This window comes from Bombina bombina, chromosome 4, assembly GCF_027579735.1.
Source record: "Bombina bombina isolate aBomBom1 chromosome 4, aBomBom1.pri, whole genome shotgun sequence".
Taxonomy (NCBI): domain Eukaryota; kingdom Metazoa; phylum Chordata; class Amphibia; order Anura; family Bombinatoridae; genus Bombina; species Bombina bombina.
In genome coordinates this window covers 848,861,667-848,875,203 of record NC_069502.1, presented here as the reverse complement: position 1 = coordinate 848,875,203, position 13,537 = coordinate 848,861,667, and the positions used below count along the sequence as shown (strand labels likewise).

At 39.6% G+C, this 13,537-nt stretch overlaps 1 protein-coding gene across 1 annotated transcript in view; it reads left to right on the top strand.

Moving 5' to 3' along the window:
- Positions 1 to 12,386: 12,386 nt before the first annotated feature.
- The window catches only part of LOC128657976 (zinc finger protein 605-like), a 173,615-nt gene continuing 172,464 nt past the window's right edge, over positions 12,387 to 13,537 (top strand). Inside the window, exon 1 of the mRNA XM_053712416.1 lies at positions 12,387 to 12,461. Coding sequence (XP_053568391.1) covers positions 12,387 to 12,461 — 75 coding nt within the window. The remainder of the gene's footprint in view (positions 12,462 to 13,537) is intronic.

Below are 13,537 nucleotides of genomic sequence, written 5' to 3'. Positions count from 1 at the left end.
TGCCACTTTAAGGTATGAATATCTGACAGAATCCCCTGCTTCTAGTAAGCATGCATGGAATTAAGTTGCCACTTTAAGGTATAAATATATGACAGAATCCCCAGCTTCTAGTAAACATGCGTGGAGTTAAGTTGCCACTTTAAGGTATGAATATCTGACAGAATCCCCTGCTTCTAGTAAGCATGCATGGAATTAAGTTGCCACTTTAAGGTATGAATATCTGACAGAATCCCCTGCTTCTAGTAAGCATGCATGGAATTAAGTTGCCACTTTAAGGTATGAATATCTGACAGAATCCCCTGCTTCTAGTAAGCCTGCATGGAATTAAGTTGCCACTTTAAGGTATGAATATCTGACAGAATCCCCAGCTTCTAGTAAGCATGCGTGGAGTTAAGTTGCCACTTTAAGGTATGAATATCTGACAGAATCCCCTGCTTCTAGTAAGCATGCATGGAATTAAGTTGCCACTTTAAGGTATGAATATCTGACAGAATCCCCTGCTTCTAGTAAGCATGCATGGAATTAAGTTGCCACTTTAAGGTATGAATATCTGACAGAATCCCCTGCTTCTAGTAAGCATGCATGGAATTAAGTTGCCACTTTAAGGTATGAATATCTGACAGAATCCCCAGCTTCTAGTAAACATGCGTGGAGTTAAGTTGCCACTTTAAGGTATGAATATCTGACAGAATCCCCTGCTTCTAGTAAGCATGCATGGAATTAAGTTGCCACTTTAAGGTATGAATATCTGACAGAATCCCCTGCTTCTAGTAAGCATGCATGGAATTAAGTTGCCACTTTAAGGTATGAATATCTGACAGAATCCCCAGCTTCTAGTAAGCATGCATGGAATTAAGTTGCCACTTTAAGGTATAAATATATGACAGAATCCCCAGCTTCTAGTAAACATGCGTGGAGTTAAGTTGCCACTTTAAGGTATGAATATCTGACAGAATCCCCTGCTTCTAGTAAGCATGCATGGAATTAAGTTGCCACTTTAAGGTATGAATATCTGACAGAATCCCCTGCTTCTAGTAAGCATGCATGGAATTAAGTTGCCACTTTAAGGTATGAATATCTGACAGAATCCCCTGCTTCTAGTAAGCATGCATAGAATTAAGTTGCCACTTTAAGGTATGAATATCTGACAGAATCCCCAGCTTCTAGTAAGCATGCGTGGAGTTAAGTTGCCACTTTAAGGTATGAATATCTGACAGAATCCCCTGCTTCTAGTAAGCATGCATGGAATTAAGTTGCCACTTTAAGGTATGAATATCTGACAGAATCCCCTGCTTCTAGTAAGCATGCATGGAATTAAGTTGCCACTTTAAGGTATGAATATCTGACAGAATCCCCAGCTTCTAGTAAACATGCGTGGAGTTAAGTTGCCACTTTAAGGTATGAATATCTGACAGAATCCCCTGCTTCTAGTAAGCATGCATGGAATTAAGTTGCCACTTTAAGGTATGAATATCTGACAGAATCCCCTGCTTCTAGTAAGCATGCATGGAATTAAGTTGCCACTTTAAGGTATGAATATCTGACAGAATCCCCTGCTTCTAGTAAGCATGCATGGAATTAAGTTGCCACTTTAAGGTATGAATATCTGACAGAATCCCCAACTTCTAGTAAACATGCGTGGAGTTAAGTTGCCACTTTAAGGTATGAATATCTGACAGAATCCCCTGCTTCTAGTAAGCATGCATGGAATTAAGTTGCCACTTTAAGGTATGAATATCTGACAGAATCCCCTGCTTCTAGTAAGCATGCATGGAATTAAGTTGCCACTTTAAGGTATGAATATCTGACAGAATCCCCAGCTTCTAGTAAGCATGCGGGGAGTTAAGTTGCCACTTTAAGGTATGCATATCTGACAGAATCCCCTGCTTCTAGTAAGCATGCATGGAATTAAGTTGCCACTTTAAGGTATGAATATCTGACAGAATCCCCTGCTTCTAGTAAGCATGCATGGAATTAAGTTGCCACTTTAAGGTATGAATATCTGACAGAATCCCCAGCTTCTAGTAAACATGCGTGGAGTTAAGTTGCCACTTTAAGGTATGAATATCTGACAGAATCCCCTGCTTCTAGTAAGCATGCATGGAATTAAGTTGCCACTTTAAGGTATGAATATCTGACAGAATCCCCAGCTTCTAGTAAACATGCGTGGAGTTAAGTTGCCACTTTAAGGTATGAATATCTGACAGAATCCCCTGATTCTAGTAAGCATGTGCGTGGAGTTAAGTTGCCACTTTAAGGTATGAATATCTGACAGAATCCCCTGCTTCTAGTAAGCATGCATGGAATTAAGTTGCCACTTTAAGGTATGAATATCTGACAGAATCCCCAGCTTCTAGTAAGCATGCGTGGAGTTAAGTTGCCACTTTAAGGTATGCATATCTGACAGAATCCCCTGCTTCTAGTAAGCATGCATGGAATTAAGTTGCCACTTTAAGGTATGAATATCTGACAGAATCCCCTGCTTCTAGTAAGCATGCATGGAATTAAGTTGCCACCTTAAGGTATGAATATCTGACAGAATCCCCTGCTTCTAGTAAGCATGCATGGAATTAAGTTGCCACTTTAAGGTATGAATATCTGACAGAATCCCCAGCTTCTAGTAAACATGCGTGGAGTTAAGTTGCCACTTTAAGGTATGAATATCTGACAGAATCCCCTGCTTCTAGTAAGCATGCATGGAATTAAGTTGCCACTTTAAGGTATGAATATCTGACAGAATCCCCTGCTTCTAGTAAGCATGCATGGAATTAAGTTGCCACTTTAAGGTATGAATATCTGACAGAATCCCCAGCTTCTAGTAAGCATGCATGGAATTAAGTTGCCACTTTAAGGTATAAATATATGACAGAATCCCCAGCTTCTAGTAAACATGCGTGGAGTTAAGTTGCCACTTTAAGGTATGAATATCTGACAGAATCCCCTGCTTCTAGTAAGCATGCATGGAATTAAGTTGCCACTTTAAGGTATGAATATCTGACAGAATCCCCTGCTTCTAGTAAGCCTGCATGGAATTAAGTTGCCACTTTAAGGTATGAATATCTGACAGAATCCCCTGCTTCTAGTAAGCATGCATAGAATTAAGTTGCCACTTTAAGGTATGAATATCTGACAGAATCCCCAGCTTCTAGTAAGCATGCGTGGAGTTAAGTTGCCACTTTAAGGTATGAATATCTGACAGAATCCCCTGCTTCTAGTAAGCATGCATGGAATTAAGTTGCCACTTTAAGGTATGAATATCTGACAGAATCCCCTGCTTCTAGTAAGCATGCATGGAATTAAGTTGCCACTTTAAGGTATGAATATCTGACAGAATCCCCAGCTTCTAGTAAACATGCGTGGAGTTAAGTTGCCACTTTAAGGTATGAATATCTGACAGAATCCCCTGCTTCTAGTAAGCATGCATGGAATTAAGTTGCCACTTTAAGGTATGAATATCTGACAGAATCCCCTGCTTCTAGTAAGCATGCATGGAATTAAGTTGCCACTTTAAGGTATGAATATCTGACAGAATCCCCTGCTTCTAGTAAGCATGCATGGAATTAAGTTGCCACTTTAAGGTATGAATATCTGACAGAATCCCCAACTTCTAGTAAACATGCGTGGAGTTAAGTTGCCACTTTAAGGTATGAATATCTGACAGAATCCCCTGCTTCTAGTAAGCATGCATGGAATTAAGTTGCCACTTTAAGGTATGAATATCTGACAGAATCCCCTGCTTCTAGTAAGCATGCATGGAATTAAGTTGCCACTTTAAGGTATGAATATCTGACAGAATCCCCAGCTTCTAGTAAGCATGCGGGGAGTTAAGTTGCCACTTTAAGGTATGCATATCTGACAGAATCCCCTGCTTCTAGTAAGCATGCATGGAATTAAGTTGCCACTTTAAGGTATGAATATCTGACAGAATCCCCTGCTTCTAGTAAGCATGCATGGACTTAAGTTGCCACTTTAAGGTATGAATATCTGACAGAATCCCCAGCTTCTAGTAAACATGCGTGGAGTTAAGTTGCCACTTTAAGGTATGAATATCTGACAGAATCCCCTGCTTCTAGTAAGCATGCATGGAATTAAGTTGCCACTTTAAGGTATGAATATCTGACAGAATCCCCAGCTTCTAGTAAACATGCGTGGAGTTAAGTTGCCACTTTAAGGTATGAATATCTGACAGAATCCCCTGATTCTAGTAAGCATGTGCGTGGAGTTAAGTTGCCACTTTAAGGTATGAATATCTGACAGAATCCCCTGCTTCTAGTAAGCATGCATGGAATTAAGTTGCCACTTTAAGGTATGAATATCTGACAGAATCCCCAGCTTCTAGTAAGCATGCGTGGAGTTAAGTTGCCACTTTAAGGTATGAATATCTGACAGAATCCCCTGCTTCTAGTAAGCATGCATGGAATTAAGTTGCCACTTTAAGGTATGAATATCTGACAGAATCCCCTGCTTCTAGTAAGCATGCATGGAATTAAGTTGCCACCTTAAGGTATGAATATCTGACAGAATCCCCTGCTTCTAGTAAGCATGCATGGAATTAAGTTGCCACTTTAAGGTATGAATATCTGACAGAATCCCCAGCTTCTAGTAAACATGCGTGGAGTTAAGTTGCCACTTTAAGGTATGAATATCTGACAGAATCCCCTGCTTCTAGTAAGCATGCATGGAATTAAGTTGCCACTTTAAGGTATGAATATCTGACAGAATCCCCTGCTTCTAGTAAGCATGCATGGAATTAAGCTGCCACTTTAAGGTATGAATATCTGACAGAATCCCCAGCTTCTAGTAAGCATGCGGGGAGTTAAGTTGCCACTTTAAGGTATGAATATCTGACAGAATCCCCTGCTTCTAGTAAGCATGCATGGAATTAAGTTGCCACTTTAAGGTATGAATATCTGACAGAATCCCCAGCTTCTAGTAAGCATGCATGGAGTTAAGTTGCCCACTTTAAGGTATGAATATCTGACAGAATCCCCTAGCTTCTAGTAAGCATGCATGGAATTAAGTTGCCACTTTAAGGTATGAATATCTGACAGAATCCCCTGCTTCTAGTAAGCATGCATGGAATTAAGTTGCCACTTTAAGGTATGAATATCTGACAGAATCCCCTGCTTCTAGTAAGCCTGCATGGAATTAAGTTGCCACTTTAAGGTATGAATATCTGACAGAATCCCCTGCTTCTAGTAAGCATGCATAGAATTAAGTTGCCACTTTAAGGTATGAATATCTGACAGAATCCCCAGCTTCTAGTAAGCATGCGTGGAGTTAAGTTGCCACTTTAAGGTATGAATATCTGACAGAATCCCCTGCTTCTAGTAAGCATGCATGGAATTAAGTTGCCACTTTAAGGTATGAATATCTGACAGAATCCCCTGCTTCTAGTAAGCATGCATGGAATTAAGTTGCCACTTTAAGGTATGAATATCTGACAGAATCCCCAGCTTCTAGTAAACATGCGTGGAGTTAAGTTGCCACTTTAAGGTATGAATATCTGACAGAATCCCCTGCTTCTAGTAAGCATGCATGGAATTAAGTTGCCACTTTAAGGTATGAATATCTGACAGAATCCCCTGCTTCTAGTAAGCATGCATGGAATTAAGTTGCCACTTTAAGGTATGAATATCTGACAGAATCCCCTGCTTCTAGTAAGCATGCATGGAATTAAGTTGCCACTTTAAGGTATGAATATCTGACAGAATCCCCAACTTCTAGTAAACATGCGTGGAGTTAAGTTGCCACTTTAAGGTATGAATATCTGACAGAATCCCCTGCTTCTAGTAAGCATGCATGGAATTAAGTTGCCACTTTAAGGTATGAATATCTGACAGAATCCCCTGCTTCTAGTAAGCATGCATGGAATTAAGTTGCCACTTTAAGGTATGAATATCTGACAGAATCCCCAGCTTCTAGTAAGCATGCGGGGAGTTAAGTTGCCACTTTAAGGTATGCATATCTGACAGAATCCCCTGCTTCTAGTAAGCATGCATGGAATTAAGTTGCCACTTTAAGGTATGAATATCTGACAGAATCCCCTGCTTCTAGTAAGCATGCATGGAATTAAGTTGCCACTTTAAGGTATGAATATCTGACAGAATCCCCTGCTTCTAGTAAACATGCGTGGAGTTAAGTTGCCACTTTAAGGTATGAATATCTGACAGAATCCCCTGCTTCTAGTAAGCATGCATGGAATTAAGTTGCCACTTTAAGGTATGAATATCTGACAGAATCCCCAGCTTCTAGTAAACATGCGTGGAGTTAAGTTGCCACTTTAAGGTATGAATATCTGACAGAATCCCCTGATTCTAGTAAGCATGTGCGTGGAGTTAAGTTGCCACTTTAAGGTATGAATATCTGACAGAATCCCCTGCTTCTAGTAAGCATGCATGGAATTAAGTTGCCACTTTAAGGTATGAATATCTGACAGAATCCCCAGCTTCTAGTAAGCATGCGTGGAGTTAAGTTGCCACTTTAAGGTATGCATATCTGACAGAATCCCCTGCTTCTAGTAAGCATGCATGGAATTAAGTTGCCACTTTAAGGTATGAATATCTGACAGAATCCCCTGCTTCTAGTAAGCATGCATGGAATTAAGTTGCCACCTTAAGGTATGAATATCTGACAGAATCCCCTGCTTCTAGTAAGCATGCATGGAATTAAGTTGCCACTTTAAGGTATGAATATCTGACAGAATCCCCAGCTTCTAGTAAACATGCGTGGAGTTAAGTTGCCACTTTAAGGTATGAATATCTGACAGAATCCCCTGCTTCTAGTAAGCATGCATGGAATTAAGTTGCCACTTTAAGGTATGAATATCTGACAGAATCCCCTGCTTCTAGTAAGCATGCATGGAATTAAGCTGCCACTTTAAGGTATGAATATCTGACAGAATCCCCAGCTTCTAGTAAGCATGCGGGGAGTTAAGTTGCCACTTTAAGGTATGAATATCTGACAGAATCCCCTGCTTCTAGTAAGCATGCATGGAATTAAGTTGCCACTTTAAGGTATGAATATCTGACAGAATCCCCAGCTTCTAGTAAACATGCGTGGAGTTAAGTTGCCACTTTAAGGTATGAATATCTGACAGAATCCCCTACTTCTAGTAAGCATGCATGGAATTAAGTTGCCACTTTAAGGTATGAATATCTGACAGAATCCCCTGCTTCTAGTAAGCATGCATGGAATTAAGTTGCCACTTTAAGGTATGAATATCTGACAGAATCCCCTGCTTCTAGTAAGCATGCATGGAATTAAGTTGCCACTTTAAGGTATGAATATCTGACAGAATCCCCAGCTTCTAGTAAGCATGCGTGGAGTTAAGTTGTCACTTTAAGGTATGAATATCTGACAGAATCCCCTGCTTCTAGTAAGCATGCATGGAATTAAGTTGCCACTTTAAGGTATGAATATCTGACAGAATCCCCTGCTTCTAGTAAGCATGCATGGAATTAAGTTGCCACTTTAAGGTATGAATATCTGACAGAATCCCCAGCTTCTAGTAAACATGCGTGGAGTTAAGTTGCCACTTTAAGGTATGAATATCTGACAGAATCCCCTGATTCTAGTAAGCATGTGCGTGGAGTTAAGTTGCCACTTTAAGGTATGAATATCTGACAGAATCCCCAGCTTCTAGTAAACATGCGTGGAGTTAAGTTGCCACTTTAAGGTATGAATATCTGACAGAATCCCCTGCTTCTAGTAAGCATGCATGGAATTAAGTTGCCACTTTAAGGTATGAATATCTGACAGAATCCCCAGCTTCTAGTAAACATGCGTGGAGTTAAGTTGCCACTTTAAGGTATGAATATCTGACAGAATCCCCTGCTTCTAGTAAGCATGCATGGAATTAAGTTGCCACTTTAAGGTATGAATATCTGACAGAATCCCCTGCTTCTAGTAAGCATGCATGGAATTAAGTTGCCACTTTAAGGTATGAATATCTGACAGAATCCCCAGCTTCTAGTAAGCATGCGGGGAGTTAAGTTGCCACTTTAAGGTATGAATATCTAACAGAATCCCCTGCTTCTAGTAAGCATGCATGGAATTAAGTTGCCACTTTAAGGTATGAATATCTGACAGAATCCCCTGCTTCTAGTAAGCATGCATGGAATTAAGTTGCCACTTTAAGGTATGAATATCTGACAGAATCCCCAGCTTCTAGTAAACATGCGTGGAGTTAAGTTGCCACTTTAAGGTATGAATATCTGACAGAATCCCCTGCTTCTAGTAAGCATGCATGGAATTAAGTTGCCACTTTAAGGTATGAATATCTGACAGAATCCCCAGCTTCTAGTAAACATGCGTGGAGTTAAGTTGCCACTTTAAGGTATGAATATCTGACAGAATCCCCTGATTCTAGTAAGCATGTGCGTGGAGTTAAGTTGCCACTTTAAGGTATGAATATCTGACAGAATCCCCTGCTTCTAGTAAGCATGCATGGAATTAAGTTGCCACTTTAAGGTATGAATATCTGACAGAATCCCCAGCTTCTAGTAAGCATGCGTGGAGTTAAGTTGCCACTTTAAGGTATGAATATCTGACAGAATCCCCTGCTTCTAGTAAGCATGCATGGAATTAAGTTGCCACTTTAAGGTATGAATATCTGACAGAATCCCCTGCTTCTAGTAAGCATGCATGGAATTAAGTTGCCACCTTAAGGTATGAATATCTGACAGAATCCCCTGCTTCTAGTAAGCATGCATGGAATTAAGTTGCCACTTTAAGGTATGAATATCTGACAGAATCCCCAGCTTCTAGTAAACATGCGTGGAGTTAAGTTGCCACTTTAAGGTATGAATATCTGACAGAATCCCCTGCTTCTAGTAAGCATGCATGGAATTAAGTTGCCACTTTAAGGTATGAATATCTGACAGAATCCCCTGCTTCTAGTAAGCATGCATGGAATTAAGTTGCCACTTTAAGGTATGAATATCTGACAGAATCCCCAGCTTCTAGTAAGCATGCGGGGAGTTAAGTTGCCACTTTAAGGTATGAATATCTGACAGAATCCCCTGCTTCTAGTAAGCATGCATGGAATTAATTTGCCACTTTAAGGTATGAATATCTGACAGAATCCCCTGCTTCTAGTAAGCATGCATGGAATTAAGTTGCCACTTTAAGGTATGAATATCTGACAGAATCCCCAGCTTCTAGTAAACATGCGTGGAGTTAAGTTGCCACTTTAAGGTATGAATATCTGACAGAATCCCCTACTTCTAGTAAGCATGCATGGAATTAAGTTGCCACTTTAAGGTATGAATATCTGACAGAATCCCCTGCTTCTAGTAAGCATGCATGGAATTAAGTTGCCACTTTAAGGTATGAATATCTGACAGAATCCCCTGCTTCTAGTAAGCATGCATGGAATTAAGTTGCCACTTTAAGGTATGAATATCTGACAGAATCCCCAGCTTCTAGTAAGCATGCGTGGAGTTAAGTTGTCACTTTAAGGTATGAATATCTGACAGAATCCCCTGCTTCTAGTAAGCATGCATGGAATTAAGTTGCCACTTTAAGGTATGAATATCTGACAGAATCCCCTGCTTCTAGTAAGCATGCATGGAATTAAGTTGCCACTTTAAGGTATGAATATCTGACAGAATCCCCAGCTTCTAGTAAACATGCGTGGAGTTAAGTTGCCACTTTAAGGTATGAATATCTGACAGAATCCCCTGATTCTAGTAAGCATGTGCGTGGAGTTAAGTTGCCACTTTAAGGTATGAATATCTGACAGAATCCCCTGCTTCTAGTAAGCATGCATGGAATTAAGTTGCCACTTTAAGGTATGAATATCTGACAGAATCCCCAGCTTCTAGTAAGCATGCGTGGAGTTAAGTTGCCACTTTAAGGTATGAATATCTGACAGAATCCCCTGCTTCTAGTAAGCATGTGCGTGGAGTTAAGTTGCCACTTTAAGGTATGAATATCTGACAGAATCCCCTGCTTCTAGTAAGCATGCATGGAATTAAGTTGCCACTTTAAGGTATGAATATCTGACAGAATCCCCAGCTTCTAGTAAGCATGCGTGGAGTTAAGTTGCCACTTTAAGGTATGAATATCTGACAGAATCCCCTGCTTCTAGTAAGCATGCATGGAATTAAGTTGCCACTTTAAGGTATGAATATCTGACAGAATCCCCTGCTTCTAGTAAGCATGCATGGAATTAAGTTGCCACTTTAAGGTATGAATATCTGACAGAATCCCCTGCTTCTAGTAAGCATGCATGGAATTAAGTTGCCACTTTAAGGTATGAATATCTGACAGAATCCCCAGCTTCTAGTAAACATGCGTGGAGTTAAGTTGCCACTTTAAGGTATGAATATCTGACAGAATCCCCTGATTCTAGTAAGCATGCATGGAATTAAGTTGCCACTTTAAGGTATTAATATCTGACAGAATCCCCAGCTTCTAGTAAGCATGCGTGGAGTTAAGTTGTCACTTTAAGGTATGAATATCTGACAGAATCCCCTGCTTCTAGTAAGCATGCATGGAATTAAGTTGCCACTTTAAGGTATGAATATCTGACAGAATCCCCTGCTTCTAGTAAGCATGCATGGAATTAAGTTGCCACTTTAAGGTATGAATATCTGACAGAATCCCCAGCTTCTAGTAAACATGCGTGGAGTTAAGTTGCCACTTTAAGGTATGAATATCTGACAGAATCCCCTGATTCTAGTAAGCATGTGCGTGGAGTTAAGTTGCCACTTTAAGGTATGAATATCTGACAGAATCCCCTGCTTCTAGTAAGCATGCATGGAATTAAGTTGCCACTTTAAGGTATGAATATCTGACAGAATCCCCAGCTTCTATTAAGCATGCGTGGAGTTAAGTTGCCACTTTAAGGTATGAATATCTGACAGAATCCCCTGCTTCTAGTAAGCATGCATGGAATTAAGTTGCCACTTTAAGGTATGAATATCTGACAGAATCCCCTGCTTCTAGTAAGCATGCATGGAATTAAGTTGCCACTTTAAGGTATGAATATCTGACAGAATCCCCTGCTTCTAGTAAGCATGCATGGAATTAAGTTGCCACTTTAAGGTATGAATATCTGACAGAATCCCCAGCTTCTAGTAAACATGCGTGGAGTTAAGTTGCCACTTTAAGGTATGAATATCTGACAGAATCCCCTGATTCTAGTAAGCATGCATGGAATTAAGTTGCCACTTTAAGGTATGAATATCTGACAGAATCCCCAGCTTCTAGTAAACATGCATGGAATTAAGTTGCCACTTTAAGGTATGAATATCTGACAGAATCCCCTGATTCTAGTAAGCATGTGCGTGGAGTTAAGTTGCCACTTTAAGGTATGAATATCTGACAGAATCCCCTGCTTCTAGTAAGCATGCATGGAATTAAGTTGCCACTTTAAGGTATGAATATCTGACAGAATCCCCAGCTTCTAGTAAGCATGCATGGAATTAAGTTGCCACTTTAAGGTATGAATATCTGACAGAATCCCCAGCTTCTAGTAAACATGCGTGGAGTTAAGTTGCCACTTTAAGGTATGAATATCTGACGGAATCCCCTGCTTCTAGTAAGCATGCATGGAATTAAGTTGCCACTTTAAGGTATGAATATCTGACAGAATCCCCTGATTCTAGTAAACATGCGTGGAGTTAAGTTGCCACTTTAAGTTATGAATATCTGACAGAATCCCCTGATTCTAGTAAGCATGCATGGAATTAAGTTGTCCATCAGATTTTAATACCACTAGCTATGCACATGCCTAATTGAATTCCACACATTCTTTTGATCGCTGTGGAATGTACTTATCTCACACTGAGCATGCTCATTTAGCAGGTAAATAGGATGGGGTATGACTTGGATAGAACACCGCAGGATGTAGCTGGGCATGAAAACTAATGTAGCTTCCTGCAGCTGTTTGTGCCATTTGATCGCTGCAGTTATGTAGTTACTGTTGTAAAGAACCAGCTGCTACAGTCTCAGCTCTGAATACGGTGGTTTCATGTAAGTAACTTTCTAGTTGGTGATGTGTATTTATAAAGCACTGGGGAGATGTGTGTGTCACAACAAACCTCTCTTACATGTCGGCTATCTCTGTATAAGGTATTGCAGAGGATTGTATTTAAGAGGCAGATTGAACCATAGTATTATACATTTGTATATAAGATACTGGGATTGTGTGTGTGTGTGAGGCAGAGGGCTGTTTGTGTAAGGCATAAGGAACCACTCTATATTATAATATATCTGTATATAAGGTACTGGGGAGGGGGCTGTGTGTGTTAGTAGTTATATATTTCAGTGATGAAGTTTGTGTTTATATATGTTTATAGGTATATGTGTATGACCATTATTGCCATATCTGTATGTGCCACTGCTGCAGGTCTCACTGTTACACAACGTCACTGACCATGAACAAGATGAAAAAGCTGTCTGAGCAGATCCTGCATAACATCCTGGAGATTCTCTACCTGCTGACAGGAGAGGTGAGTAAACATCATAACGACACCACGGTAACCTCCTGCAATAAATATGTGTATTAGTTGCTTAGCAACAGTGACAGATGCTCAGAGGTACAGAAATAGCTGGTGTTTGTGCAAATACAAAAGTGTAGACTTGTTCTGGGAATATTTTTTTTTTTAGAAATTTACCTGAAGAGACAGTTATTTCCAAGCATCCTTATGTTATTTATTCAATCATCCCCATACACAGACCAGTAATAGGCAGCTTATAAAGTGATGTCAGGCTTAGGCAAATAAAGAATAAACTGGTATTTATATCATATAAACAAGTAGTAATTTGTGCAAAAGAGGAAGTGCTATTGTATAGAACGACCATAAGCATGTGTACATATGTTATATACGTGTGTTTATATATATATATATATATATATATATATATATATATATATAGTGGATATATATATATATATATATATAGTGGATATATATATATATAGTGGATATATATATATATATATATATATATATATATATATATATATATATATATATATATATACAGTGAATATGAAAAGTCTACACACCTGTTAAAATGTCAGATTTCTGTGATGTAAAAAAATGAGACAAAGATAAATCATTTCAGAACTTTTTCCACCTTTAATGTGACCTATAAACTGTACAACTCAATTGAAAAACAAACCGAAATCTTTTAGGTAAAGGGAAATAAAAATAAAAAACTAAAATAATATGGTTGCATAAGTGTGAACACCCTTAAACTAATAATTTATTGAAGCACCTTTTGATTTTATTACAGCACTCAGTCTTTTTGGGTATGAGTTTTTCAGCATGGCACATCTTGACTTGGCAAGATTTGCCCACTCATCTTTGCAAAAACACTCTAAATCTGTCAGAATGCGAGGGCATCTCCTGTGCACAGCCCTTTTCAGATCACCCCACAGAGAGAAAGCATAAGGGGGGGAGAGAGAGAGTAAGAGAGGGGGGGACAGAGAGATAGAGAAAGAGAGGAAAGAGAGGTGAGAGAAAGAGAGAGAGCGAGAGAGCAAGAGAGAGGGGAGAGAGCGAGCAAGAGAGGGGGGAGA